Source organism: Phoenix dactylifera, chromosome 18 (genome assembly GCF_051530095.1).
Source record: "Phoenix dactylifera cultivar Ajwa chromosome 18, Ajwa_hap1_PhDact_Kaust_v1.1, whole genome shotgun sequence".
Taxonomy (NCBI): domain Eukaryota; kingdom Viridiplantae; phylum Streptophyta; class Magnoliopsida; order Arecales; family Arecaceae; genus Phoenix; species Phoenix dactylifera.
The window spans coordinates 16,416,063-16,443,256 of NC_143207.1; the positions used below are offsets into that span (position 1 = coordinate 16,416,063).

The window sequence follows — 27,194 nt, forward strand, 5'->3', positions numbered from 1 at the left end:
CAACCAAAATGTTCTTTTTGCTATTCTACATGCATTAAGAAAATATCAACTAGATGATCCTTACATGGTGTAGTGGACATCACCAATGCCTCACCAACATCTACCCTTCTCAGTCATAGAACCCCCGACATCAAATTTTCCTTTCCATTAACAAGAGCTTGACAAAGCCTTGCTAGCATAGACCCTTCACTCATAGAACCCTAATCCTAAACCTATTGGCACATTTGCCAGCTCACCCGCTACTCTTCCTATTTTGGCGTGCATCAAAGCATCATAGACCCCTTATCGTTCATATTAACAAAAAAAAAACCCTGGGATTTTGAAATACTTTGCTAGAATAAAAAGAGGGAATATGGAGATCAAGGGGATGACATGGCATGAGTTGGTGTAAGGGAGGAGGGGATGATGGTGGATGGCGGACAACACAGAAGAGGCTGGATTAGGTGAAGAAACATAGTGAAAGGGATGGCTAAGCTACCATCAAAGGCACCAAGTATTGGGATGCCAATGGCTGCCATCATTGACAATGGGTGCTTAGGGAGGAGACTCAACTTCAAGGTGGCTATGAGATTGGGGGAGGGGGCACCAAGTATTGAGGGATGCCAATGGCTGCCATCATTGGCAATGGGTGCAGAAGGCAGAACCTCAACACTTCAAGAGGCCTCGTCAACTCAAAGGTGGCTATGAGATTGGGGGAGGGGGAAGGTGATGCCATGATCTGTTGAGAAAGTGAGAGAAAGGGTTTGTATTGAAGGGGAGAATATGATCGAGGGGTATGAGTGAGATGGGAATTAAACCTGGAGCTAGTCTACTTTAGTTCCTCCTGAAATATCTATTTTTAGAATTGATAGGTTCGACAAGAATAAGCTATTATAGCTCTAATCCGGTTTTTTCAAAGGTGTTTGGATGGAATAAGGCCTTGCCTTAGAGAAAGAGCCATGAAAAAAGGCATCATAGACTGCAATCATTTTAAAAACAAAGGTCATAATGTCTTGATGACATTTTGGGGTGAAAATACAAGAGACTAATTGACCATGTTAGTGCTCCACTTGACTACCAAAATGGTAGGTTATAACTTTTGTAGACCTACTAGCAGCTAAGAAGGACATTTTCCTAAGAAAAGCAACAAGGTCCAAGTCTGCTTCAATCGAAAAGTAAAGATTGTGCACCTCCTAATACATGGTAGTCTGCCTCTTTGGCTTCTAAACTTAGTCTACTTTAGGACTTTGGCTTCCTAATAGGCAGTGATGGCCACAAAACATGCTTAAAAATTTAAAGAGTAAGATTCATCTTCAATGAAACCAAAGCATTTAGACTGACTAAACAATCTTGTATCCACTGAGAAATAACATCACATTAGCAACAACATAGACAAATAAGGTATTGCATTAAAGGTTGCATCAATGGACAAACAAAATTTTTGACAAGAGCATCTTGAATAGGGGTGGCAAATAGTTGGTTTGGGTTGGGTTAGGTCAGTTTAAGGTCATATAGGAAGATTTTGCCAACTTTACTTAAAATTTTCAAAATAAAAAAGGCCCCTTGAGGCCCCTGTTTCGAACGAAACATGAAATCAAGGGCATAACCCTTCCTCTTCCCCTCCCTGGCCCTCCGCAGCCCTCCTCTGGTGATTCCTCTCTCTTCCTCCCTCCCTCTCTCTCTTCCTCTCTCCCCTTCTCTCTCTCCTCTGCCCTCCCTCCCTTGGCTTTGCTATGTTGGTACAAGCCTGATGCAGAATGGCATGGTACCATACCGAACTGTGCCTCCAAACAACTAGTACGGGTTCCGATACCGGCACAACAATCCTTGGTTAGAACTAAGATTGTTTGGGCTTTCGAATCAGGGAAAGAGGCGAATTGAGCTAAAGTAGGCCATACTAGATCAGACTAATTGGTTCTGCCTGGTTTTAGAAGTTATTGACATGATTCACTTGGTTTGAAGTTTTGAACTGACTCACACTTATAAAATTTCTGTCCCCCCCGTATTGTTCTTGGTCTCAACTCTCAACCCTCTTTCTCGTCTTGCCTATCTCTTCAATTGCTGCCATGTTGGACTATCTCGTGACAACCTCTAGATCTTTGAGACCATCTCCTCCAAGGTTAGCAGTACTTGTATCGTGACTTATGCTGGTCAGCTACTAGGTCCGTACGATAAGGTATGGTATTGTACCTATAAGGGTATGTAGTATTGTGCCATTGGGTGCTGGTACCGCAAATCTAGAGAGAGGAAAGGAGGAAGAGAGGCATGGGGGTACTTGTAGGCGGCAATTCAGTGCAGGATGGTAGGTAGGCAACATCAAAGGAAGTAGCAATAGTGAAGTTGTCAAGGTCCTAGAGAGCAATGGGCGATTTTGAGGAAGGGTTTGGCGGCTTTGGCCCATTTGGGGATCTTGGAGGGCTTGTAGTGGAAGATGTCAAGTGTGAAGAGCGGGTGGTTTAGGATAGAGAGAGGGAGGGGGAGGATGAGGCGCTTGGTTGAGGTAATTAGCAGTAGCAGTTGAGGGCGATCGATGGCCGGGTCGTGGAAAATCGGGATCAAGGGGTCAAGGGAAAACTTTATATATGTGCGACTGTTTTGGCCTGAGTGAACCAATTCAATACCACCTGAAATTGGGTAGAGCCGGTAGGTTCAGTTCGATTGGTCACCAAGCTTGCTGAATTCACCACCACCATCATCGGTCGTCCTTGATGCTCGTGATCTCCACAGGCTCCTCCACCACATCCACCACAATTGTCTTCTCTGAAAGCCACCATTGAGATGCTAGACCTCTATGCCTCCCTCTCTCCCTCTCTTTCTCTGCCTATCTCTCTAGAATTGTGGATGAAACCCTAGATTGGGCAAACTTGGTACCTGACTTGTGTGTAGCTGCGTATGCAGTACCAGCTCGGCCATCCTTTGAAGAAAGACAAAGGTAGTTCACTTAAATGTAATTGAGCTTAGTTTTCATGCACTTAACTTGCAAAAGGAATGGAGTGCAATAATTCAGTTGAGCAGGGGTTAGGAATTTGATAGCCTTGGTGAGATATAGAACCTAAGGTAATTAGTGTATTAGCTGTCACAAGATTCCCAAATGATTGATATGCCTTGTTAGGGCCTGCTCGCTTTGGGCTGTTATGCTATGAATTCTAGAATATATGAGCTAGGGATCTAGTACACTATTGACTAGTGAATTATCACAATGTCTGCAGATATGACATAGACATGCTATTTTAGACTTTCTAAGTCTTCTATTTTATGCTTTTTCTTTTTTCAATGTACTATTTGATTGGTGTTTTAGTTCATTTTGTTGGCTCGATTAGTCCATGTTCTTTATTGATCATAATATCTTTTAGATGGTACAAAATGAACCCCCTCCAAAGTTCATAAAAAAGAAGCTTGCGGTCTTGCTGAAATTTGCACAGCCATCTTAAAGTGAGGACGTCATCCAAAATGTCATTACATCTCACACTAGAAAATATTTCAGATATTTTCATTGAATTTTTGTTAATTATATGAGTTGCTTGTAGATATTTATCAAATCAATGCAGTCTAAAAGACGTGATCATGGGGTTATACTGTCATATTTTTCTGAAGTGAGATTTCTGCTAGTGCATTGTACAAACATATTACTTTAGAAGCTCCAGGTCTAAGGCCATCTTGTAGAACTCTCGGACTAACTACTGCCATAAATGTAGGTAATATCTTTGCAATATATTCCATTTCTGTATGCTTGCTGACTCACTTGGCTTGTTTTTGCCTGTTTGCCTCTTTTGTTTGTAGATTTTACTCATGAACTGCATCCTAATCTTTCAATCTGTATCATGCAATATTTGCCATTTGCCATCTATTAAGCTTGATTATCTGGTACTTGTGTCAATGTTAGAGACTAGACATCATGATCTGGTACTGATAGAAGACATTTCTTACTGACAAGGAGCAGGCTTCTCATTGTTTTCATTAAAAATTTCAGTTGAACAATTAATAAAAACATAAATTATTTTACTTTTTAGCTGCATGATTGCTCATGTAGCGACTAATAAACAGAATTTTATATAAATGCATTTACCAAAATAATTTGTTTAGTTGTACATCCTTTTTGTTGCAGGATGAAGAACCAAATGATCGCAAGATAGGCAAACTATGTGAATATGCTTCTAAAAATCCACTGCGCATCCCAAAGGTAGTTATCCTTCTTTTCTCTCTGCCATAATATGAAAAATGAGGTTGTATTCTCATTGTTATATAATATACAGCAAATTATATGGTCTTTTCCTTTTATTGATGTCATTTGATTCTTGTTGCTTTAAAAGGCTCAAATTGTGAATTTTCATATGTTTTGGCTGAACCTCTTGAAGTTTCTTTCTGAATCATTTAAACAGCATTGACAAAAGGATGGAAGATATACGTGTTTCTTAAGAATTGTTATCTTCCTTATATGTCAACAAATTGCTTTAAGTTTTTTTCTTCAATTATTGGAATTTCATTCCTTCAGTCGGTTTCACCTTATAGTTGGCTTCACTTAATGCAGTAATTGCATCAAACAAGGAAATATATTAGATTTTTAAATTTTGGCATTCTGGACTCTGCAAATGGAAGATGTCAAAGTTTTGTTAGCTTAGTCATTCACAATTCTTATGATGGTTTAATGATTTTATAAGATAAATTTTATTTGTATTTTGTAGTGTTAACTAGTTTCTTTATAGTTGATAGCAACAACAAAAGTGACCCGAAATGATTAATGTGAATAACTAAATTGATATTATAGGGATTGTAATCATTGAATATTTATCATACTTTTGTACTCTTTATTTTCTGTATAGAGATTTGACACAGGTAAAAGATCATTATATTGAGAGAGCATATTCTTGCAAGTTTAATTTCTAACTTGTCACCTTGCCTAATTTTGTAATGTTTTTTTGCATATGACTACATTGTTTTGTTTCTTCAAACTTATCCAGTGTTACATTTATATCTGTATAATTTTGGCAGATTACAAATTATTTGGAACAACGGTGCTACAAGGAATTGAGAATCGAGCACTTTGGCTCAGTAAAAATTGTCATGTGCATCTATCGTAAATTATTAATTTCTTGTAAGGAGCAAATGTGAGTTGTTACTTCTGATGAATCAAATGCTTTTCTAGTTTGGGTTCATAAGTTGTTCACCACCATCTGCTCTTTCCTCATAATTAGCATTATCTCATTTTGTTTGCTGATGATGTTCTGGCTACAGTTTTTTATTCCTGGTAAAGTGCTAGCTTCTGTTTTTCCTTTTTCTAAAAAAAATCAGCAAGATAAATGACAGAACACCATTCATATAGATAACAAAAAAGATCAAAGGAAAGGGACAGAAAAGGACACAGACTTTATATGTTCTTCACTGTTGTAAGTTTAGGTCGTTAGGTGAAGGTGAATAAAGAGGCTTTCTAGTATATGAGTCTAGAGGGAGGTTGTAATCACAAATTAAGCCATTCTGCAGCATTTGATCAGTAATCACAAGCATATAACATTTAATAATCACTATCAGAGCTCTCAAAATTGGTTAGACTAGTAAATTTCAAAAGTGCTTAAGCTTCCCACCTTATTTTAAACTTAGCCATCGCATATCAGTTTACATATTGTTTTCTCTTCATATTCATGTGGTTCTTATTTGCTGACTTATTTGCATCGATTGTTAGAAAATAAAATTATCTTTTAAATCAAGGGTTTAAATCTTGATATCGAGGCCTAACCCAGTCTACAACTGGGTTGTATATATTAGGATGGCTAGGTCGGTTATAAATATCCATTGAAAGCAAGAACTAAGAGGAAAAATAAACAATAAAAGTAGATTAAAAAATTGGTGTGTTGTGATGCTAGACCTTCCCAGGTGTTGGGACATAAAGGTCTTGGTCCATCTCACTCTAGAGAGAGTTGGGGTCCTGAATGTTTTAGGACAGTTTCTCTTTGTCCAATACTAGATGATTGATAGGCGACAGACAGAGCATCGATGTGGCTGGTGACTCGTGGGTGGACGCCCTCTCCTTGAGACTGGCCGACTATGGTTGACGTCGAGGCAGGGGAGGGACTGCGGGTATGCGACCTCCTCGACCTCGGCGGGGCAGCTTGGGGTCCGGTCCCTTGCCGAGAGGGTTCGGTACATACCTTGCCGAGAGGGTCCGGTCCCTTCCACTACCGGGGTGTGCGGGTCCCGATGTTCAGGTGTGCAGTACCTCGACTAGGATCGGAGTCAGGGTGGGGAAGCTTTCCCGGGTGCTCCGGCAGGAGCACAAGCTAGGGCTGCAGTGTGCTTGGATCTGGCGCCTGGGCCTTCACCCGAGGGTCGCGTTGTTCAAATGGAAGGTAGTCTAGGACCGGCATCCGACGAGAGCAGTACTCAGCGGACGAGGCTTGAGGATTTTCGCAGAGTGCGGGGTATGCGAAGTTGATGAAACTGTGGACCATGCGCTGTTGTAGTGTTTATGGGCGAGGGAGTCATGGCGTTTGGCAGGGTTGTTGCAGAAGGGTTGGTCTTAGGGGAACCAATTCTTTGAGAGCATCCGTCGGTTGTCAGGCAACCCTCTGACACGCCAGAAGGCGGTTAAAGCAACTTGCACAACATACCAGATCTGGCTGGCAAGGAATGCTCGAACCTTTGGTGAGCACAGCATGTCGCCAAGGCTCATAGCGGAGAACGCCCGGGTGCATGCGGCAGAGATTAGTCATGCTTCCTTCTTAGACACTCCCTTTGATAGCTCGGAATATCTGGGGTTTTTTTTCTGCCTCGGCAACATTCCGTACGATGTTCTTCACCTGGGAACCTCTATCCTCTAGCTTCCTCAAGATCAACTTCGATGTCGGTACTATATGAAGGCTCGATGGGTGGAGCGGGTTTTGTCATCAAGGACTCGTATTCCAGGGTTGTGGCAGCAGGAGGTTGTCAGTTATTCGATTGCACGGTTTTCGGTGCGGAGCTGAGGGCGGCCTGGACGGGTCTTCGGCATGCTCGGCGTGTGCTATCAGCTATTTCAGTCATCTTGGAGGGTGACTCAACTACGGTCATCAGTTGGATCCAGGGGGTTCAAGGGTTGCTGTCGGCGACCATCCATTACTTCGTGACATCTAGATGATGTTGAGAGATGGAGGAGTTGTCCAAGCTAAGCATATGTTTAGAAAAGCCAATGGGGTTGCGGACTGGGTGGCCACCTACGTGGCCAACCACACCAGCAGTACCGTGTGGATAGGGGATAGGGAGCTACCTCAGGAGCTCCATGACATTTTGTTTTCTGACTTTATTGGGTGTATCCGTGCACGTGTTATCAGAATCACCTGTCGTAGCAAAAAAAAAAAAAAATACAGTACCACCAAGAGTTAAAAGAATGGACGGGTCCTTAATCTTTGTTTTAAACACATTATGAGTATACATTTAATGCTTACATTCTGAATCATATCATTGATCTTAGCAAACTTATATTGACCTTTGGCCCAAGGTTTCAAGTATTTTTGCTAGTGTGAGTGCCAATCACTGACCAGCAAGGGTCATTGACCAACAAGTGCTATGCTGAAACAGAAAATATTAAATAAGGCCATTTTTTAAAAATCTTTTTTAAAATTTAAAAATTAAAAGAAATGATTTAGTGGGTATCATGCTAACCCTGTGTCAGGCTTGGCATGATACATGCCAACTAGCATGGACTGGCATGTGATGGCACTTAAAATCTTGCTTTGGTCAATGTAATTCAATGACGCATTCATATGCTTAATTTAGTAATAAGACCCCTTGATAATGACTTTTATCCATCTAGGGATACATCCGTGGGTTAATGATACTTGAAGCTTCGCCATAATTTCTGAAAAGAACACTAGCTATCAAGAAAGCCCTTTCGTTCCCCTCAGATTGATAATTAAAGCATTTTTTTATTTTTAAAATATCTTCCAACAAAGTGCCATGTACTTAATAGGATGGATCCTATCTTTTAGCTATAAAATTTCCAGTTTACAATATCCCTTAAATGGGATATGTAGTTGAGATACTTATAAGGATGTGTACTGTGTACCTTTTCCATTCTCATGAAAGGAGGTAAATGCATTTAGTACATATGCTATACAAAGATGGTAAAAGGACATGATTTTGCCAATTTAAGCTTTTAACCTAGTTCCCTCATCAAACTGAAGCTTAAAGATCTGGTTAGCTTTTCAAAAAATGGTTGTTAATCATGATACTATGGTCTATAATGAATTTTTTTGCTTTACAAGGAAAGGAAAGATTAAAGTGAGAGACAGAAAATGAAAACACAAGGAAAGACAGAAAACTTGTGGAGGTATCCTACCTCTTCATATATATACTTTTAAAATGAAGTTGCTCATATTGGCAATTGGAAATGGTCTAATCTGCTCGGTTATGATGGCCTGAAGGATAGGCTCAAAGCTAAGTGCTGCTTAGCCAAATTTTACAACCATGGCATTTTCCCCTGGAGGCTGTAATTCAACCAACAATGAATAATTAAGTTCTTTATTTTGTCTTCGTTATTGTGTCAAGGAGTTTCACGCAGAAGCCAATTTGTGGTACATATTTTTAAGGAGAAATACATACAAAAAGTTGACTTGCAGCCTTTTACTGTAGTGGCAATTTCTTTCTCTGATTGAGAGTGGATGCAAGTCTATTCATATTTGATATTGCTAATATAAAGATAAACTTTTGGGACTTTATTAATAATAGACGGAGGCTTGATTATAGAGAAAAATTTGCATATATTTTATAGGAAATTATACTAAAGTATCTCTTCTAAAAAAATTAGAAATAATATATTGTATGAGAGTGCATTGGTGTCACGACCCCCGCCCCGCTTCCGGCGGGCCGCCGCGACAGTCCTAGGGTGCGGGTAGGCATAAAGCCACCAGCCACCACGTAGAATCCTACTACCTATCAATCATCAATAAATTCTAAAAAAATTGGCATGATGCATGCACAAAATGATCATATTTCCTATATTGACTTGTCAGGATTATCTCAATATATACAACAACACTACCTGTCAGAGCAGCAATCACATAATCTGTCACATAATAAACCTGGACAATATATAGCAATACATTATCACAGGCACACAACTGATCTGCACATATATATATACCTGCTTTCCAATCCATCCATGGTCAACCCATATCCACAACAGGATCTATGACTGTAACTATACACTACATACAACAGAAGGTTTATAATACACCAAAAGGTATAAACCTCTATCTACATTATATTATGGAGCGGCACAGCTAGCAGGCAACCTCTAACCCTGCTCCTCTCTATACAACACCTGTTCTGAAATCAAAAACACCAAACTGGGGAGTGAGTATATGAATACTCAGTGAGGGGAGTAGAGAGTACTATGCACATAAGACAAGATATAATCATGGCTCGAGGTGAAATCTCAAGAACATATGAGCTGTCATCAATAACAGGATACACATAACTCAACATAAGAAATATGGAGTAATCATCACAGTATCACCACAATCACAATCAACTCATCTGGAGCATATATAGAATAATCAAGTAAACATATATGCTACTCATGAATATGCTCAACAGATCATAATGCTGGAACATACAAATCGGGTGTCAATATGCGAAGTCATCACTAGACAGCTGTCGGGAGGTGGGTCTTACGCCCCAGGCGAACCACAACAACTTCCTACTGTCACATGCATATGCAGGATAAGACACCATACCGATAATATAAATGCTGGCCAGTATTCAGAACAGAAATCCATAGAAAACCGTGAGACTCATCTCACATCTGAATACTAAATGGCACCTCGCGGAAATTCTACATCCGCGGAAAGCCATACTGCACCTCGCGGATTCTTACTATGCCCGGCGGCAAGCAGATATATAAGTCGCAGGACCGACCGATCCTACGCCTAGGGTCGTGTCCCCCCTAGGAAGGGATTGGGCTCCGCCCATCCAGAAGGCTACTATGTGTACACAGGCCGATGTCTAACCCCATCGACTATAGGTGTCTTGTAGATACTGCCAAGCCATGCATAAATGCCATAATGCATCCTTCCAATACTCTACTAAAAAGGAGCATAATCAAGACTACCACTCACTCGGCCACGACCCAATCATAACTAACATCAGGGTTGGGAGTGAGAAATCATGGGAGTGCAATGCAACTCAATATACCACTGAAAAGGTTCTACAAGTCTTTGAAATAAAGGAAATGAAATCAATTTACAAAAGAAGTCATTTCACAATTCGGAAACAATTTAACTACTCATCTACCCCTTGTAATTCCTCTCAATGTTTTCTCAAATGCATGTACAAAATAATCAAGCATGGAGAAACAAGATTATAGAGGAATCTACTACAATATCAATCAATATGCACAAGTGGAATCAATTCACACTTGGCGACATTCATGAAAATGAATTAAGAATGCTCATGGTGCAAAGTACATGACTCCCACTCACCTGCCAATCCTCCACGGCCTCGATACGCCTTCAAAACTTTATGATAGGCAGTAGGAGGTTTCTTCTTCTTGCTCCCTAACTTCTTGCCTAGCTGAAACATACATTAATCATGCTCTTAGTCTTGTATCAAGGGCCTATTATCTATGTATCAATCATAACATAGAAAGCTTTAGTTGACTTAACTTCCCCCTTCCCTAAATCTTTTTCTTTCTTTTCTTTTTATTTTTCTTGTTAATTAACTCACCATTTATGTGTATTAGGGACTCCCTTGCATGAGTATAAGGTCTTCCTTAGCCTAATCTAGGCTTAATACCCTATTATGGCATGAAATTTCTTATTTCCCACCCGGATGAACAGTACCCCGGACCGACAGCGGGTTACTTCATCCCGGTTTTGGTCCACTTTCCAAACTCCAAATTTTATGAAATTTTTACCTAACATTCTACACTCATGGGGGATTTCAAAGAGGTAAGATGCATTGCTATTGGAGGCCGATTGACCCCCGAAACAATTTGCCGAAGTTGGGACTTCGACACAGTTTTTCCGCAATGCCGGAAAAACTTGTCGAAATCTGATTCTTCCTCTTTTAATTACCTCTAAAACTGTCATCTACCCTTTCTATAGCCTAAATTCTTTAGAATACTAGGTAGGGACGGGTATTTACCTTTTTCTTTTCGAAAAATCGAGGTCTTTGCGTAGAGGAAAAAGAGACCTACGCTTTTTCCTTCAGCTGGCAGTGCAACCGAGACTCCCTTCCACCTCGAATCCCCTTCCCTTCTTCTTTCTTCTTCTTCTTCTTCTTCTTCTTTTCTTTCTTTCTTTTCCTTCACCGCCTGAGACCACTCTCTCTGTGTCTCTCCCTCTCTGTTTCAAATCCAACGCCTGAGACCACCAAACCCCCTAATTAAATCACATCAAGCACTGTTCACCCTTTATTTAACATTATTAAATTTTCATTTTGCCCCTAACACTTCAACGTATATACTGTTATGCCATTAACTTTTGATTCCTTCCAATTTACCCCTTATCATATCAATGCATCTTCATCATGCCATTAGATCCTGATTTCCTATATTACCCCTCTTTAATTACTTAATAATTATTCTTTTCTTTTTATATATAAAAAAAGAAAATTTTCCAGGGTTATTACAATTGGATCTGTCTCTTTGGCTTATCTGTGCCCTTGAGATGAATTTTCGTTCTCTATATCAAAAGGTATCATCTTACTCCATCACTTAGACTATTTGCAAATCCAGCAAATTTTAGAGGGTTAGCTGCATGAGTTTAAAGTTTAAAGTTTAAACTGTGACGGCCTTCTTGGATTGGAATTCACAACCAATCATTAGAAGGATATCCATAAAATCTACTTACTCCTTCTGTGGAGTCTTCTCAAATGAGAGTTGTGCTCTTCTACAACTGACCCCATGATGGGAAAAGGCTTGGATGATATGCTTATGATCCCTTTTTTTTAGCACTATCGCTCATATTTGTGTTTATTTGTGCAAGATTTGTTATGGATTTTGTATTAACTTGTTTCTGTGATTTTCTTAAATGTGTACTCTTTTCCTTTTTTTTGCTTGAAAGTGTGTGGTCTGGAATAGAATGAAGATGCAGAAATTCAAAGATGGATGCATATGATGCAAGCCTTTGAAGTGCATAAAATAGTTAAAAAAAGTTTTCCATACCGAGGTCCACTTTATAACCAAAAATATTGGAACCTCATATTATTATGGTACCTAGAAGAACACATAAAGTTTAGGTGCGATAAGATTTTGTTAGAAGACTGATTGTAAGTTATATTATTAAATTAATCAATTAATTTGGATGGTTTTGAAGTGTTTTAATATCCTATACTTAATTATAAGTTAGATTAAGGAGTTGACAAGTAATTACAACTATTTTTATTTGAATATGATTTTCTGATTTTATCTATTGTCTTCCACATCATATTGTAATTGAATATTAAGTATCAAGTGAATATCGATTGCTCTATAGAAAACTTGTCTCCCTTCCACATCCATTTCTTTCTCGTCCTTCTTCATTTTTCTTCTCGACCTTTGTCCTCTTACAAATTGTAGCTCTCTTGTATATTTGTTTTTATCTTGATTCTTGAGAAGCTTATAACTCAACTCATAGAGATGATATGAACATAGACAACAATATGGATTAATGGTGGAGATTTAAGAAATGTTGATGATTGTAATTGAGGAGTCAAAGCACATTGAGGGTGCCTTGTTGACTTTAAGATTAAGAGGAATATGGACCTTTCATGACCCACGTTGGCAATGTGCATATGGGGGCCTAAATAACATGTCACCGGTGGAGACACCATATCTCGAACTCATTCCCTTTTGAAATTCCAAAGTTTAACTTATCAAGCACAATTGGTGGGATCTTCTGAGTTAAATAATGCAAGAAATACCATCACACCAAGATGAATGGATAGTATCTTTTGCAGCTATTCATTTGAGTTGGTCAGCAATTTTATGGATTCAAATAAAAGATGGGCTGGTCAAAGAATGATCGTTAATAGTTCTTATTAACTCAGATTGATACTTATCCTTTTATCAACTTATAGATCCTTAAAGTGCTACGATATGATAGGAGCATAATCCAAAAGATATGATAAAGTATGAAAGAAAAAAGTATGAGAATAGGTATTATGGAGATGCTACTTTGAGTGAACACCTTTCTTAGAAATAACTTTTTTAGGAGAGTCTCCTCCTTAAGCTAAAAGCCAAGAAGTTCTCTCTATAGAGTTTGTGTTTTCCTCGATAATTATCAAGGTTTCAAATACCGGTTTCAGACCTTGTACTGGTATTTTGCCTGAATGTTACAGTACCAGATACCAATACATGGTACAGGACTGCATGCCATACCAACACACTGTGTGCTGGTGCTGGAAACCATCTGGAACGGTATGGTACCATTTGTACCATCCCATTCTGGCAGAATTTGAAACCTTGATGTTTATGGACTCACCTTTATTAGAATAATTCATTAATTCTATTCATGTTCTTCATCCTAGCTAGTTTACTTCTAATTTTATTAGAAGGAAGCTACCAGTAAGAGATTGGTTTATATTTCTGAAATTCTTCGATGTAGCAATAAGAGCATCTTCTCTTGGAAGTTGGAAGTCTCATGACATGCCCTTTGTATGTATGCCATCTAAGCTGCCTGGCACATTATAAAATGGAATCATTTTATTTTATATTGTTTCAGTGGATGCCTTGAAGGGTCATATCCAGCAAGCTTATTTCTCTTTAGTGGTGCTCCTTTATTATCAAAAGAAAAAGAAGATGTGACAATTATTCTCAAAGGGGATCTGTTGAATTATGATAAAGCCAAAGTTATTTCTAAGTTCACATGGAACAAAACATTACTTTTCCTGGTATATCACCAACTTGTTTTGAGAGTTGTAAAGCAAAAATTTGGAATAAAATAAAGTATTTGGAGAAAATTTTTTCTGTAGCACTTTATTTCCTAGCATTATCTATTAGCTAGGAAAGGTACAGAAAATTAAACTTGTCTTCAAACTAGATGCGCTTTGACGTGATATGCAGCTGGATGAACATGGCCATGGATAACTAAATAAGCCCTTCATGTCTTCATCCATATCTTTTCTAATAGATTCTTAACTGCGATGTTAATAGAGAATTATAGGTTTGACCTTTTCTGATTGTTTGGATAATTGGTCACCACTGGCACTCATTTATAGCATGGAAGAGCTCCTTCATGGTTGTATTTAACCTTCTCCTGTTCTTTCCTCGAATTGCATGCATTTAGTTCTCTTGTCTGTGGAGCTGGATTGTGTTCTACAGTTGATTTTGATCTTTGGGTCTGCTTATTGCCCTCTTTCATTTTTTTTCTTTGATATGTAATTTTAAGCTGCATAATTAATTTCCTCCTTCCCTATAGAAGTTATAATTATCTTTTTACTGATATTTTAAAGCAGAAAACCAGAAACTTCTGTATTCTATTTTCATGAAAGTAATAACAATCTTGTAAAATTGAATGATGATCAGTAAACTGAACTCGCTGCAGGCCGCTGTTTGCTAGCAGTTTATTGACCATTATACGCACTCTCTTGGATCAAACAAGACAGGAGGAAATGCGAATTATAGGATGCAATACTTTTTTTGACTTTGTAAATGGTCAGGTTGGTATATCTTTTTTGGGAACAAGAAAATATGACAGACACTCTAATCTGACAATTGATAATCTAGTCAAGCTAGGTAGCTCATTCCTTACAAGAAACTCTTAATTTCAGAGGGACAGTACTTACATGTTCAATTTGGAAGGCATTATACCAAAGCTCTGCCATCTGGCTCAAGAAATGGGGGAGGATGAGAGGGCACACAATCTGCGTGCAGCAGGCCTGCGAGCCCTTTCTTCTATGGTTAGTTTTCTCTCATGTGTTTAGTAGATGACACTTTGTTGATTCATCAGAATATTGTTGTAGATATAAGTATTATGCACAACATTGTTTACTGTACCATCCCGAACTAGGCGGTACGGGGGCGTACCGTACCAGTTTGGTACTAGTACTTGGTACGGATGGTGTACCGCACCGTACTAGTTCGGTACTGGTATCCAATATGGGTGGCATACTGACACTCGGTACGGTAAAAAGATCCTGTATCATACCGTACCGATAGTGCTAGTGTGGCATCGGTATGGGGTCTGGTACTGAAACGGCGAACCTTGATGAACAGTGCTTTGTTGATTCATCAGATGTTGAAATAAAAATTAATTGTTGTGCTTTATTCCATTCCTCTATTGTCTTTCTTTATTGATGAGATAAGGTACCAGTCTTGTATTGAAACTTTGAATACCTTGCTACAAGTCTTGTATTGAAAATATGAATACCTTTAGTATGTGTTGAGAACTTGAGATCCTATTTTCTGCTATGGGCAGCTATGGGCAACAACATTATGGTGTTTTTGCCTCATCTATGTTCTATTATAGTAACATGCAAAAAGTGACAGAGGACATTCACATCAAGCATTAGCTGATATTTTGCTATTTAATGAAGAGATCTAAATAGCAAATAAAATTGTCAACTTAGCAAATAAATGTTATTTAAAAATACAGATGTCTATAGTGCAACATCATATTATTGTAGAAACAGGAGCAGCGAAAAGAGTAGTAAGCATTAGAAAATAAGTTTTATTGTACCATATACTTGGTAGAGAGGATATCTTGTTTACAAATGAATGTAACAGCACGTAGAAAACTTGTTTTTGCTTAAGGTTTTCTTGGATCATTTTCCACAGTATTGACAGGAATATTAGCACATCCGCAATAAGGAAGCCATCAATCAGAGGCTACAACACCACATCCTCCATAATATTGGATTACTGCAATGGTTGGAGAACTCAAAATCAAATCATCATTCTCCTTAGTCCTTACAGCATCTGTTGTGTGGTTACCATGCCAAACCTGATTGTTACTAACTCACCTCTAGGAGGGTTTTTGGTACAACTCACCTCTAGGAGGTTAAGGCAGCCAGGAATAGGAGTATTGAAACTCTTGCTATTAGCAATTAGTTTCAGTTAGTAAAAATGGCATGCTTGAACTCCTTTGAATTTTCTCTGGTCCTTCCAGATATTCTAAACAGCAAAGCCAACAAGCGCAGCCGAATAAGATGTACAACTTCCATCCTCCTTTATAGTTTGATTACTAGGACAAAGATGAACACTTCATGATTCCTGTGCTACACTTAATTCTTTTGCCAGTACAATTTCTTCCCTAGACAGATGCTGGACAGCAAGGTGTAATCTGTTTTGTTATCGAATGATGCGATTAAACATGTATAGTTCATGTTCATTTCTTTTCCTCATATGTTATTCTATAAAACAAATGAACATTTTATCAGCTTAAGATGCTGCAAAATTCTCCTCATCTCAGTATGGTCTACGGGACCGGTACGTGACCGGTACGGTACCGGTTCGGACTGGTACGGAACTGGTACGTGACCGATTCGTACCGGTCCGGGCCGCCACCGGTACGCCGACCGGTACCGGTACGGCGGACCTTGCATCTCACCCTTTAATCATATGTTGTCATTTCAGTCCTATCATGAAGTCTTTATTTGTATCAGTTATAAACATAGACTGGACATTACTTTGCTTCATTATAGGTCTTTCTATATTAGTTGAGACAATCCTTGATGTCTGGCTTGGTGCCATTATTCCTCAAAAGAGTGGATTTTCAACCCTGAGAATGATGTAAATTCTGCCTGAGCCATTGCAAATATTTGTGCTGTTGAAAGGTTCTGCCGAGTTTTGATGTGATGTTTCTCACTAAATCAAGACTTAAGACCTGTTTGAAACGTGAGAAATCTGCCTATGTCTCATCATTTGGACAATGAATGGTTAGAGTTGAACTTTCTATATTCTCTTCCGTTTGCCATATTACCTCACCAAAGAGCTATTGGCTACTTATAAAATACGTATATACAAACTGAAAATGAAAAATTTCCTTTCAACTACAATTTTGCCTTCTCTCAGTACATGATTGGTGGTTCTTAACATTCAATTTCAACAATCCAACATACTTGGTTAGTTGGTTTTCTTCTTTAAGATTATCTTTGAATAGCTTGCTTCCTTTATCCTTCAGCCATTTAAATTATCTTCTGGGGTTTGTAATCCAATTGACATATAGCATGTGAAAATCAGCTTTGATGTAGAATTTGAACATTATATAATTCATAGTCACTGAATGAATCAAAATCCACATACTTCTCTTTCTGGTTTTTGAAGATTTCTGCTGGTCAATGACACTGCAAACCCTTGATGGGTGGTCCGATTGTTGTAGAAATTGCCATGATTGCATTTTTTTGGTCTTGGTTCCTGAGGCTATGTTTATTGTTAACATGTTTAATTGCTTATAAATACTTCAACTAACAGGTACTTGGGTACAAGGTTCGCTGTACCGGTCGGTACCGGTCGGTACCGAGCGTACCGTATCCGTACCGATGGGTACCGGTATCGGTACACCAATGTCGGTACGGTCGGTACCGAGCGTACGGTACCGTACCGACACTCGGTACGCCTATACTAATGCGGCACCGGTACGGGGTTCGGTACCGGTACGGCGAACCTTGCTTGGGTATTTAATCCACTTTGTTTCTCTAAGTGAGCCGACACTAGTTCAGTTTGGTTACTTCTTAAACAGCTTGAAAAATCTATTTTTCAAATGATAAGCGTGCCATTGAAGTTTTTACTTCCTTCTATGACCATGGTGAAGACTTAACTTGATACCAGAAAATTCATGTATGATAGCTAAAGATAATTCCCTCAGATGAATTTAGGGGCATCCTCATGTTACTCCCTGAGAAAAGGGCTAGCTATTGTTATCTGCAATTTGGTAATTGTCCTTCAATTTGGCAATTGATTTGTAAATTTTTTCCTTTTAGATTCTAGGTTTTCTTGATCAAATTTTTCCTTATTATCTCTAGTTGGGCTATGTTTGATGTTCTTTTTCTCATATCTTTTATCATAACCTCCATCCATTTACCTTAGGTCTTCTCCTCATTTTTGTACATCCTTTAACCAAGATTAATGTACCCTTGCATATTGGATTCCCTCAAACCTTCATTATAGATGACCGTACCTTCTTAGTTGATTATCTATTGCCTTGTTCTTCATTTGTGAATCTCCCACATTATTTGTGACATACTCATATGTCATTCTATCCTTTTAGGTTTTATAACACATCCATCTCAACATTCTCAATTCTACTACATTCGTTTTGTTATCTTGAACCTTCTCTATTTCCCAACATTTTGACCATACATATTGCATGCTTATTGTTCTATTTAGTTTCCCTTTAATTCATTGAGGCATGTATCAATCTCATGATAACCCAGAAATATCTCTCCACTTTATACAGTTTGCTCTAATTCTGTTGCATATGTCTTCATCTATCTTTTCATTTGTTTGTATAATAGATTTCAGATTGTGTTGAGATCCCTCCATGATAAATGGCCCTCAATTTCAATTGTCATTTTTACTAAAAGTGCATTTCATATCCTCCATTTTAGTTCTGCTGATTCTTGAGCGCTTATTATTTAAGGCTTTCTTCCATACATTCAATCTAGCATTTAATCTTATTCCTTTTCTCAATCACTTAACAATATATCATTAGAAAACAAATCGATAGATGTCAGTATTGTGGAATAATAAGTTAAACAATATTTCTATCTCTTGATTTTTTTTTCATTTGTTATTATGAATATGCTCTTTCTTGGGAGACAATGAAAGTTTAATGTTCGAAATTGAAATTAATTTGAATAATCACTTTGCATTTAGTGGATTCCTTGTTTGCACAATTTTTTTATTTCTTCATATTGCACTCCATTAGTATGCATATTCGTAGACCATTTTTTTCCTTTTATTTGTACACGATCTAATTAATTATTGATGTGTATATTTGCCTTCATTATTATTCACAGGTTTGGTTTATGGGTGAATACTCCCACATCTCCACAGAATTTGACAATGTAAGCTTGCTTATGTTGCAATTTTAGCATTTCGAATGAAATGAAGCATAAATTTTGTAATTTTGTTTATTTGGTTCTTACTTACAAGGTTTATTGATATGGTGAAATCACAAGTAATTACTGTAACCATAACCATCTAGCCTTTTTTTCAACTACTGGGAGTTGGCTTTATATATTCTCATTACCATTAAAACACTGCCATGGTCATAAGAATATGTCAATAACTATGAAATGGATCCTAACTTTAGGAAATTACTTTTAATATAATTAAGTTTCAATTAACCTGATAATCTACCGAGGAGCTCTGAATTTTTTGCATGTACAGATCTAGTAGCAAATGTAACACATCTTTAAATGAAAATTGTTCCGAAGGATAATTTAATATTTTCTGAGAAAAGAATTTTTAAACAATTTGAGATGAAGTAATATGAGAAAAACTCTGCTGCACTTATGCAAGAAACAATTGTGCAGATGGCCATTCTGATGTTCATATGTAGGCATTGCAGATAGCTGGGATCAACATTTTGAGATGACTATGGAGTAAAACTAGGAATAACAAAGTGAACTAGAAGAAGCTCGAGAGCTATACTAATAGAGATTAAAACTAAAGAGGTCGTAGTCTCAAATCTCAAACTCAGTCATTCACACATGTAACCTTTTTCCTTTTTACTTAATCTCTGCTTCTAGCATTCAAACATAAAGTATAGAGAAACAGTTGTCAACTTGTCATTATATTTGACTGTGATAACTGATAAGACTATTTTGAATCCTATGTGCTCATTCCCTCGATATTTGTTATTTAGTTATTTTTAATCTATTTTTCATATCCAAAAATAATGCTTCATGGAGAGCCTTTATTTCATTGCAACTTACCATTAGTGGATGTCTTTGCTGTTAAACTTTTATTAATATAGGTTGTTTCAGTGGCTTTGGAAAATTATGAAAGCCTCTATAAGAGCTCTGAGGATCATAGTGACGATGACCGAATCTCCCAAAACCGATGGGTGCAAGAAGTCCATAATGCTGAGGCTCATGTATCTCCTTTCCCAGTTTCCATGACAAGGATTGTAAATGATCGAGGGGAACTAAATCTGACTTTGTAAGACTTTGTGACCTAGAAGACTGCATTCATGCTCTCAAATTAGTTTTCTTTGATGAACAATTATGTCCATTCATGTCATTTTGGTTCATCTGGACAGGGAAGAAGACAAGAGCCCCAGCTTCTGGTCAAGGGTCTGTGTGCATAACATGGCCAAGTTGGCCAAGGAAGCAACCACTGTACGACGTGTTTTGGAGTCTTTGTTTCGGTATTTTGATAATTGCAATTTGTGGTCACCTCGTAGCAGGCTTGCTCTCTGTGTTTTGCTGGATATGCAAATAGTAATGGAAAATTCTGGTAAGAATTTGTTCATCTTATTGATTTTGTATTACATTCAACTTTCAGGCATTTAATACCAAGTAGACTTTTTCTAACAGGCTAATGGTACACAAATTCCTGTCTATTTACCTTATCAGTATGTTTTCTAACTTGCAGGGCAAAACACTCATTTGTTATTATCTATGTTAGTCAAGCATCTGGAACACAAGACTGTCTCAAAACAACCTGACATGCAGCTAGACATTATTGAAATAACCACCTGTCTTGCCGTCCAATCAAAAGCTCAGAGTTCTGTGGCAATAATTGGTGCAATAAGTGATCTACTGAGGCATTTGCGCAGAAGCATGCAGTGCACGCTTAGTAATTTAGACTTGGGTGATGACATGATCAAATGGAATAATAGATTTCAGAAGGCTGTAGATGGGTGCCTTGATCAGTTAACCAAGAAGGTAGGTTAATTAAGAATTTCTTAAAATTGTTTGGCTTCATACAGAGAAATATTTCAGAGGTGCTTGTGCTTATTACAAGTCCTATACAGGCACAACTTCTGGAATTAGAATTGATCAAGATGTTTACAGGAATTCATGCTATAACCATTGTTTTTCCAGTAAATGTGTATAATTTTGGCAGCAGCAACTGTCTGCAGTCTGCACCCATATCTAATATAATGATTGTGCCTCTGCTATTCAGGTTGGTGACGCAGGACCTGTTCTTGACATGCTGGCTGTGACGTTGGAAAACATCTCAAGCACTGTATCAGTTGCGAGGGCAACCATTTCTGCAGTTTATCGTATGGCACAAATAATAGCATCAGTACCAAATTTGTCCTATCAGAATAAGGCAAGTTGATGGCATCATTTTCTTTTTAAAAATTTATTTAGTAAACTCAGTTTTCTTTCGAATTTCCTGATATTATGTCCAGCCTCCATTATACATTGCAGGCATTTCCTGAATCCCTGTTTCATCAACTGCTTTTAGCTATGGTCCACCCAGACCGTGAAACACATGTGGGGGCACACCGTGTCTTCTCTGTTGTGCTTGTTCCATCTTCTGTGTGCCCTCGTCCTTCTTCAGCTAGTGTGGGTTTGTATAAGAAACAGGATCTTCAAAGAACGCTCTCAAGAGCTGTCTCTGTCTTTTCATCTTCAGCTGCTCTTTTTGGGAAGTTAAGAAGAGACGTGTTTTCCTTGAGAGAAAGCACATGTCAGGACAATGTGGATAAGGTTTCTAATAGTGATGATGGACAACAGAATAGCAGCAATGATGCAAAACTTTATAAACTTCAGTCATCTCAAAGTCGGATGCGTAGCGTAAAAGGCACTTCATTACCCTCAATTTCAGAAGAAAATTTTTCGAGCAGTCCATACAGGGAAAAGGTACATGACATACTCATCAAATATCTAGAGTCTCAGCTAGTTTTTTCAAATATCATCACAATGACTCTTCTCCCATGCACTCAACTTCAGGACCCAATTTCCCTTAGGTTGAGTAGTCGTCAGATTACGTTGATTCTTTCCTCCTTGTGGGCTCAGGCTATGTCACTTGAGAATACACCAGAAAATTATGAAGCCATTGCTCACACTTACTGCTTGGCGCTGTTGTTTTCTCGAGCTAAGGTAAATGCATTATATTTAGGGTGCTATGATTTTGTAATTGTTGCAATATTTCAATTGAAAAACTATGTATTATTTTGTGATAAGATTATTTATATGTGGAGTTATGTTGCACTAAGACATAACTTGATTTTGTTTGTTGCTATACAAATACTGACCTGCATTTAGCATTGACACAGTCCTGAAATGATAGGACAGGTTTATATCTGATTGTCGGCTAATATACTCATGTTATTATATACCATTCTTGTGATAAACATATGTTTTTCTAGTTATATGAAGTCAACTTATTGCATCTTCTTCAATTGCATTTCAGATAGAGGAATATCCTTATCTTTATTTTCTTTATTTTGTTAACTTTCTAGCGTGCATGATGATCTTTCTCCTTGAGGAAGATCTACCTAACAATAGAGCAGCAAGATAGGAGGAAGAAGCTGCAAAAAGAACTTTCGAACTTATAGAACAATAGAGAACAGAACTAGAAATTTCATTCAATTCAAAGTGGCCTTTTACAATGGCTAAGCACCCTATTTTGGTATAATTTTCCTTTTTAAATTTTTTTAGCCTATTTAAGCATTAAAAGAAAAGAAACAAGAAGAGAGAAAAAGGAAGAGAATTTCACCTGGCTATTTGTGAGATCGAGGCTGGTAATGGCTACAAATCCCCTTTCTCCAAGCTTTCCCTACTCCCCACCTCTTCCACACCTTCCTTGAATTCAAACGAGAGGAGAAAGACTGAGAAGACCTTTTCTCTCTTTTACCCAAATTTGAGGTCGGAACTGATAGGTGCCAATCAGAGTGGAACCAGGAAGTTCCACTTGGTTTGGACTGGTTTTACCCTGACTTGAACTGAAACTAGGAACTGTCCCAATTCTGTGTCAATTCGGTTTAGTATTTCTTTAGTGATGAGTTAGCATATAAAAGTTTCATACTTTTGGTTCAATCTTGTGAATGAATCTTATTAGGGTTAATTGAGGTCCACCCGTGGTATGGACCACCAATTTATGTCTGATCCCTGCTGACTGAAATTTTTATTCCTGCCCCTTGATTTTAAGTTCATTTCATGTTAGTCCCTGGCTATATATGCACACAACTGTGCGCATAACAAATATAACTGTGATAAAAATAGACCTGACTGTTTGCAGAACTCTGGCCTAACTGTTTATAGGGAGTAGACAGAATGCTGACTGTGAACGGGCTAAACAACAAATGACAGTCAAACAAAGGACTGGTTATCAAATTTTCCTTCTTATTCAGACTTATGCTATCCTTTTTCTAACTTCATTCTTTTGTGATGCAGAATTCATTTAATGAGGTATTAGTTCGGAGTTTTCAGCTTGCGTTTTCATTAAGAAACATTTCACTTAGAGGAGATGGTAAGTTCAAAAAATTTGGTTTAATTTTAGTGGTAGTGCAGATGATTGGTAGCTTATTTTTAGCTGAAACTCGTTGATTTTAAGGAAGTCTTTTAAAATTTCGTAAACCATCCATAATTCTATGCTTTAGTTATTTTCTTAATTATGGAAACTTTGATTTAAATCTCACTGTAAACTTGTCGCTGGCATAGGCTTGACACATTTACATTTACCTCATGTATGTCGATTTAGGGCCCCAAACGTGTGGATAATTTCATGGGGGTTGATGCAACTTTTGGGATATCTGACAACACCCCTTGTTCAAATGAATACTTGCATTGCAACTTAATTACATAATGAAACTACTCCATCTTTCCATTAGGGCATCATCCCAAATATATATGCAAGTGGACTGACACACCAAGATGCTCCTCCCTCGCAGACTCAAGGAAGATATGGACCAAGAGTTTGCAATGCAGACTGGGGTGGTTCTGAGAACTTGTTGAGTCTGAAGGTGAAGTTAATCATGAAATTTTCAGCAAGTGATAATGAAATCCATCAGATTTTTAACTAGCATAAATAAGTTAAGTGAATCCATTGGTGAGCCCTTGCTTTTAATAGAACAGTTTAGTGCCTGTATCCAGCGTTAGCCGTCAACTTCCTATACTATCTTTGCAAGCCAGGGATTAGCATCATCCCATGCCTTGAGGGGCAATATTGCAACAGTAACCCACTTCTTGTACATACTAGGTCGTTGCTTTTATAATTAACTTTTTGAGGACCGTGCTGCACATCGTATAACAACCTAGATGATTTGTTTTATTTGTCACTTTATTGGTATTTTTTTTTTTTGATACAATCAATTTCAGTAGCTGATGTTGTTTTTACCCTCTGTAGGTACAATGCCGCCATCACGACGCCGATCCCTTTTCACTTTGGCAACATCCATGATTGTTTTTTCTGCGAAGGCTTTCAATATTGTACCACTAATTCCAATTGCTAAGTCATCACTCACTGAGAAGACAGTAAGCAATTTTTTTGGAGTTGGATCATGTAATATAACATGTCATATAACATATCTCTTTTTTCCCTTCCTTTTTCTTTAGTTGGATCATGTAGTATAGCATCCTTGACAAGGCCTACCCATATTGGTTGCTAGAGGCCTAGATAGCAACATGAAACAGTTTGTTGATGCTTCATCAAAATATTTTAGTTCAATCTATCTAGACATATAATCAGCATCACCTGTCCGTCATCATATACAAGGTAAATGAGAAGGGTGGACAAAGTTACAGTCTGCTCAACTCATACCCCATAGGGTAGGATCCGATGGCTAGATTTCACTTGGAATCCCAAACAATTATTGCGGATGCAATTCACTTGGAGCATTGGATCCTTATCAAACAGTTCACTGAAACTTTCAGTCCCCTTATTAAAATGGTATCATTTCTTTGCATACAATTGTGTTATTTGATCATATATGGCCATTCAAAGCAAGGAATATTTGATTTACCTCATTTCTTTAGGCATTGATGGAAAATAAAGATTAGTTGACTCCAGATACTTTTGCATTTTCAGGACTTCTATTTAGGTGATTTTTAAAGTAGGCTTAAGAGTTCTATTTTGAGTGGAACTAGAGTGAGAACGTCCTACTTCGGTATATGTTAAATTGGACAAGTGATTAAGTTATTAGAATTTGACTCTTAGTTGTTTTAGTTTTAGATGCCTTTCTATGATGGTATATGATACTAGACCGAGCTGCTCGGTTCAATTGGTAGTTTGGTACCATACAATACCAACCACAAACTAGAACGATTTGTGATCTCTGTATGAAATGGAGCCCAAACCACTTGGTTATGGTCCTTGCTGGGCTAAACCACTCGGAATTAAGTGGTTCTAGGCAGTTCAGCCTAGTAAGGGCCTGCTATGGACCAAATTAACCCCTCCCCCTCAATAATTTAGGACGGTTCAACTTGGTACAAGTCAGTATGGAACAGTAATGGTATGGTACCATATCGATCAATCATCGGTACACAATCCAATAATGAGGCTGCAAACCTTACTTTCCATATAGTGTTTTGTGGGATTAATAAACTTGCATTTTAAGAAAGTTTCTGGGTGTACGCATAGAGACTAGTTACTCGATTATTAAAAGTCCTATTTTACTCCTAATCAAGGTCTGCCGAACTGGGCCGAACCAAACCGGTGCGAAACCGTGTTGGTTCGCCTAATATATTTGGTTCCGGCCTCGTACCGGCCAGAACCTCTATTGAGCCGGCCGGTAAGTGTCCGAGCCGGCCGGTTCACACCAAGTCAACCCGGTTCCGAACCGGGTTGATACTGTGGACTGCATCTGATGCTTTTTAAAGCATCATGTGTCTTCCAACAAGATTTTGAAAGCGGCAGCTCTCTCCGCCACTTTTGCTTTTTAATTATTTCAAAAACAACACCAATTCAGGCTATCAAAAGAAAAATCCAAGGCTAAATAAGGTTTGCTTTTTCTTCCCTATCTAATTCTCTTTTTTGGAGGGGGCTTTAAAAATAGCTCAAAAATTACAAAATAAAGGGATATCATGCCAAATTTTCGATTGGAACTTGATTTTTTTATATGTTGCAGATCTATAGACGATCTACACGCTGATATAAAAAAAAATAATTTTTGAATTATATATATTTTTTAAAAATTAAAAATATATTTTTGGATTATATATAAAAATTTTTATATGGTCTTCAATTCATCGGTAAGTCTCAATTTACGCATGATACAGAGGATAGGGACCGCGATGCACGATCTGGTAGAGCCCACGAGGATAAAATTGTATATAGGAGACGGACTCCTCAAGGTCATTCAGGAGAACATGATGCAGTTGCAGATAATCTCGCACGTGGAGTATGATCTATAGATGTATCGGGTTCCGAGTCGTATACTGGATTCTATTACCCGCAGCCACGGGCAGCCTATGATTCATACGGATACGGATATGGATATGGTGCACCTGAGGCATCTTTGGATGGCTACTATTTTACGCAGTCTGGAACATCTTACGGGTCGAATTTTACTGCCAGCATATTCGGATGGATCCCTTTACGGTCGTATTATCAGCTAGAGGATACCTCTTAGAGCCAGAGCTTCAGCAAGAAATCCGAGAGTACTTATAACCCGGCACACATTTCTTATGAAATAAACACACAAGACTACAATGCCGCTTAGTTAGAGGGGTGGCTGATGTGCCTCCTGATTATGCTGATGATCCGGATATCTGGGAGAGACATCGCCATTCGACTCAATTTTAGAAATCGGTATGTATGTTAGACTTTAAAGGATCGCTGAATCGGTACCGATAGGCGTACCGATTAGCCACTAGGCCGGTTCGGAATAGTTCGAAATGGTACTACTGGTTTGGCCTGGTTCACGCATCTAAAAGCCTAAAAAAATTTGGCCTAGCCGGTACGGGCCGATTCGGTACCGATATGGGCCGGTACCATGGTCTGCCGTACCGATCAGTACGGATCGGTACATATCGGTACCGGACGAAACCGGTACGATACAGCTATATTTTTCGCTTCCGACTATTCGCAATCCGTACCGGTCGGTACCAGTCTGTATCGACCCATACCGAACCGGTACCGACCCGTACCGGTCCGTACCGATCGGCCTATACCGATCTCAATTTTTTTTGGCTTTTGGCCTGAACCAGCCGAACCGATACAGTACCGGTTCAGTATGGTACCGGTACCGTACCGGTGCCCACCGGTACGTCGGTACGGTCGGTACAGCGGACCTTAGCCGGTACTGTTTTTTAATGCCGAACCGGACTGGTCAAAGACCGGACCGGTTCAGCACTGGCTGAACCGGCCGGTATGGGCTGATTCAGCATTCTTTGCTTTAAATGTATGTAATTGCTTGTATTAT

The 27,194-nt window shown here is 38.4% G+C and overlaps 1 protein-coding gene across 22 annotated transcripts in view; it reads left to right on the top strand.

Annotated features, from left to right (window-relative positions):
- The window catches only part of LOC103703292 (protein SEMI-ROLLED LEAF 2-like), a 34,916-nt gene that overhangs the window by 1,737 nt on the left and 5,985 nt on the right, over positions 1 to 27,194 (top strand). For 13 of the 22 annotated variants that reach the window (XM_039131519.3, XM_088714470.2, XM_088714472.2 and 10 more), the window contains exons 3-15: positions 4,085 to 4,159; positions 4,969 to 5,084; positions 14,475 to 14,589; positions 14,701 to 14,829; positions 18,889 to 18,936; positions 19,851 to 20,035; positions 20,136 to 20,332; positions 20,471 to 20,763; positions 21,005 to 21,154; positions 21,256 to 21,690; positions 21,781 to 21,930; positions 23,227 to 23,302; positions 24,179 to 24,306. In XM_039131519.3, coding sequence (XP_038987447.3) covers positions 4,085 to 4,159; positions 4,969 to 5,084; positions 14,475 to 14,589; positions 14,701 to 14,829; positions 18,889 to 18,936; positions 19,851 to 20,035; positions 20,136 to 20,332; positions 20,471 to 20,763; positions 21,005 to 21,154; positions 21,256 to 21,690; positions 21,781 to 21,930; positions 23,227 to 23,302; positions 24,179 to 24,306 — 2,097 coding nt within the window. Of the gene's footprint in view, positions 1 to 4,062; positions 4,160 to 4,968; positions 5,085 to 14,474; positions 14,590 to 14,700; positions 14,830 to 18,888; positions 18,937 to 19,850; positions 20,036 to 20,135; positions 20,333 to 20,470; positions 20,764 to 21,004; positions 21,155 to 21,255; positions 21,931 to 23,226; positions 23,303 to 24,178; positions 24,307 to 27,194 lie in introns of all 22 variants that reach the window. The other 9 variants (XM_088714464.2, XM_088714459.2, XM_088714458.2 and 6 more) reach the window with 2 other exon arrangements.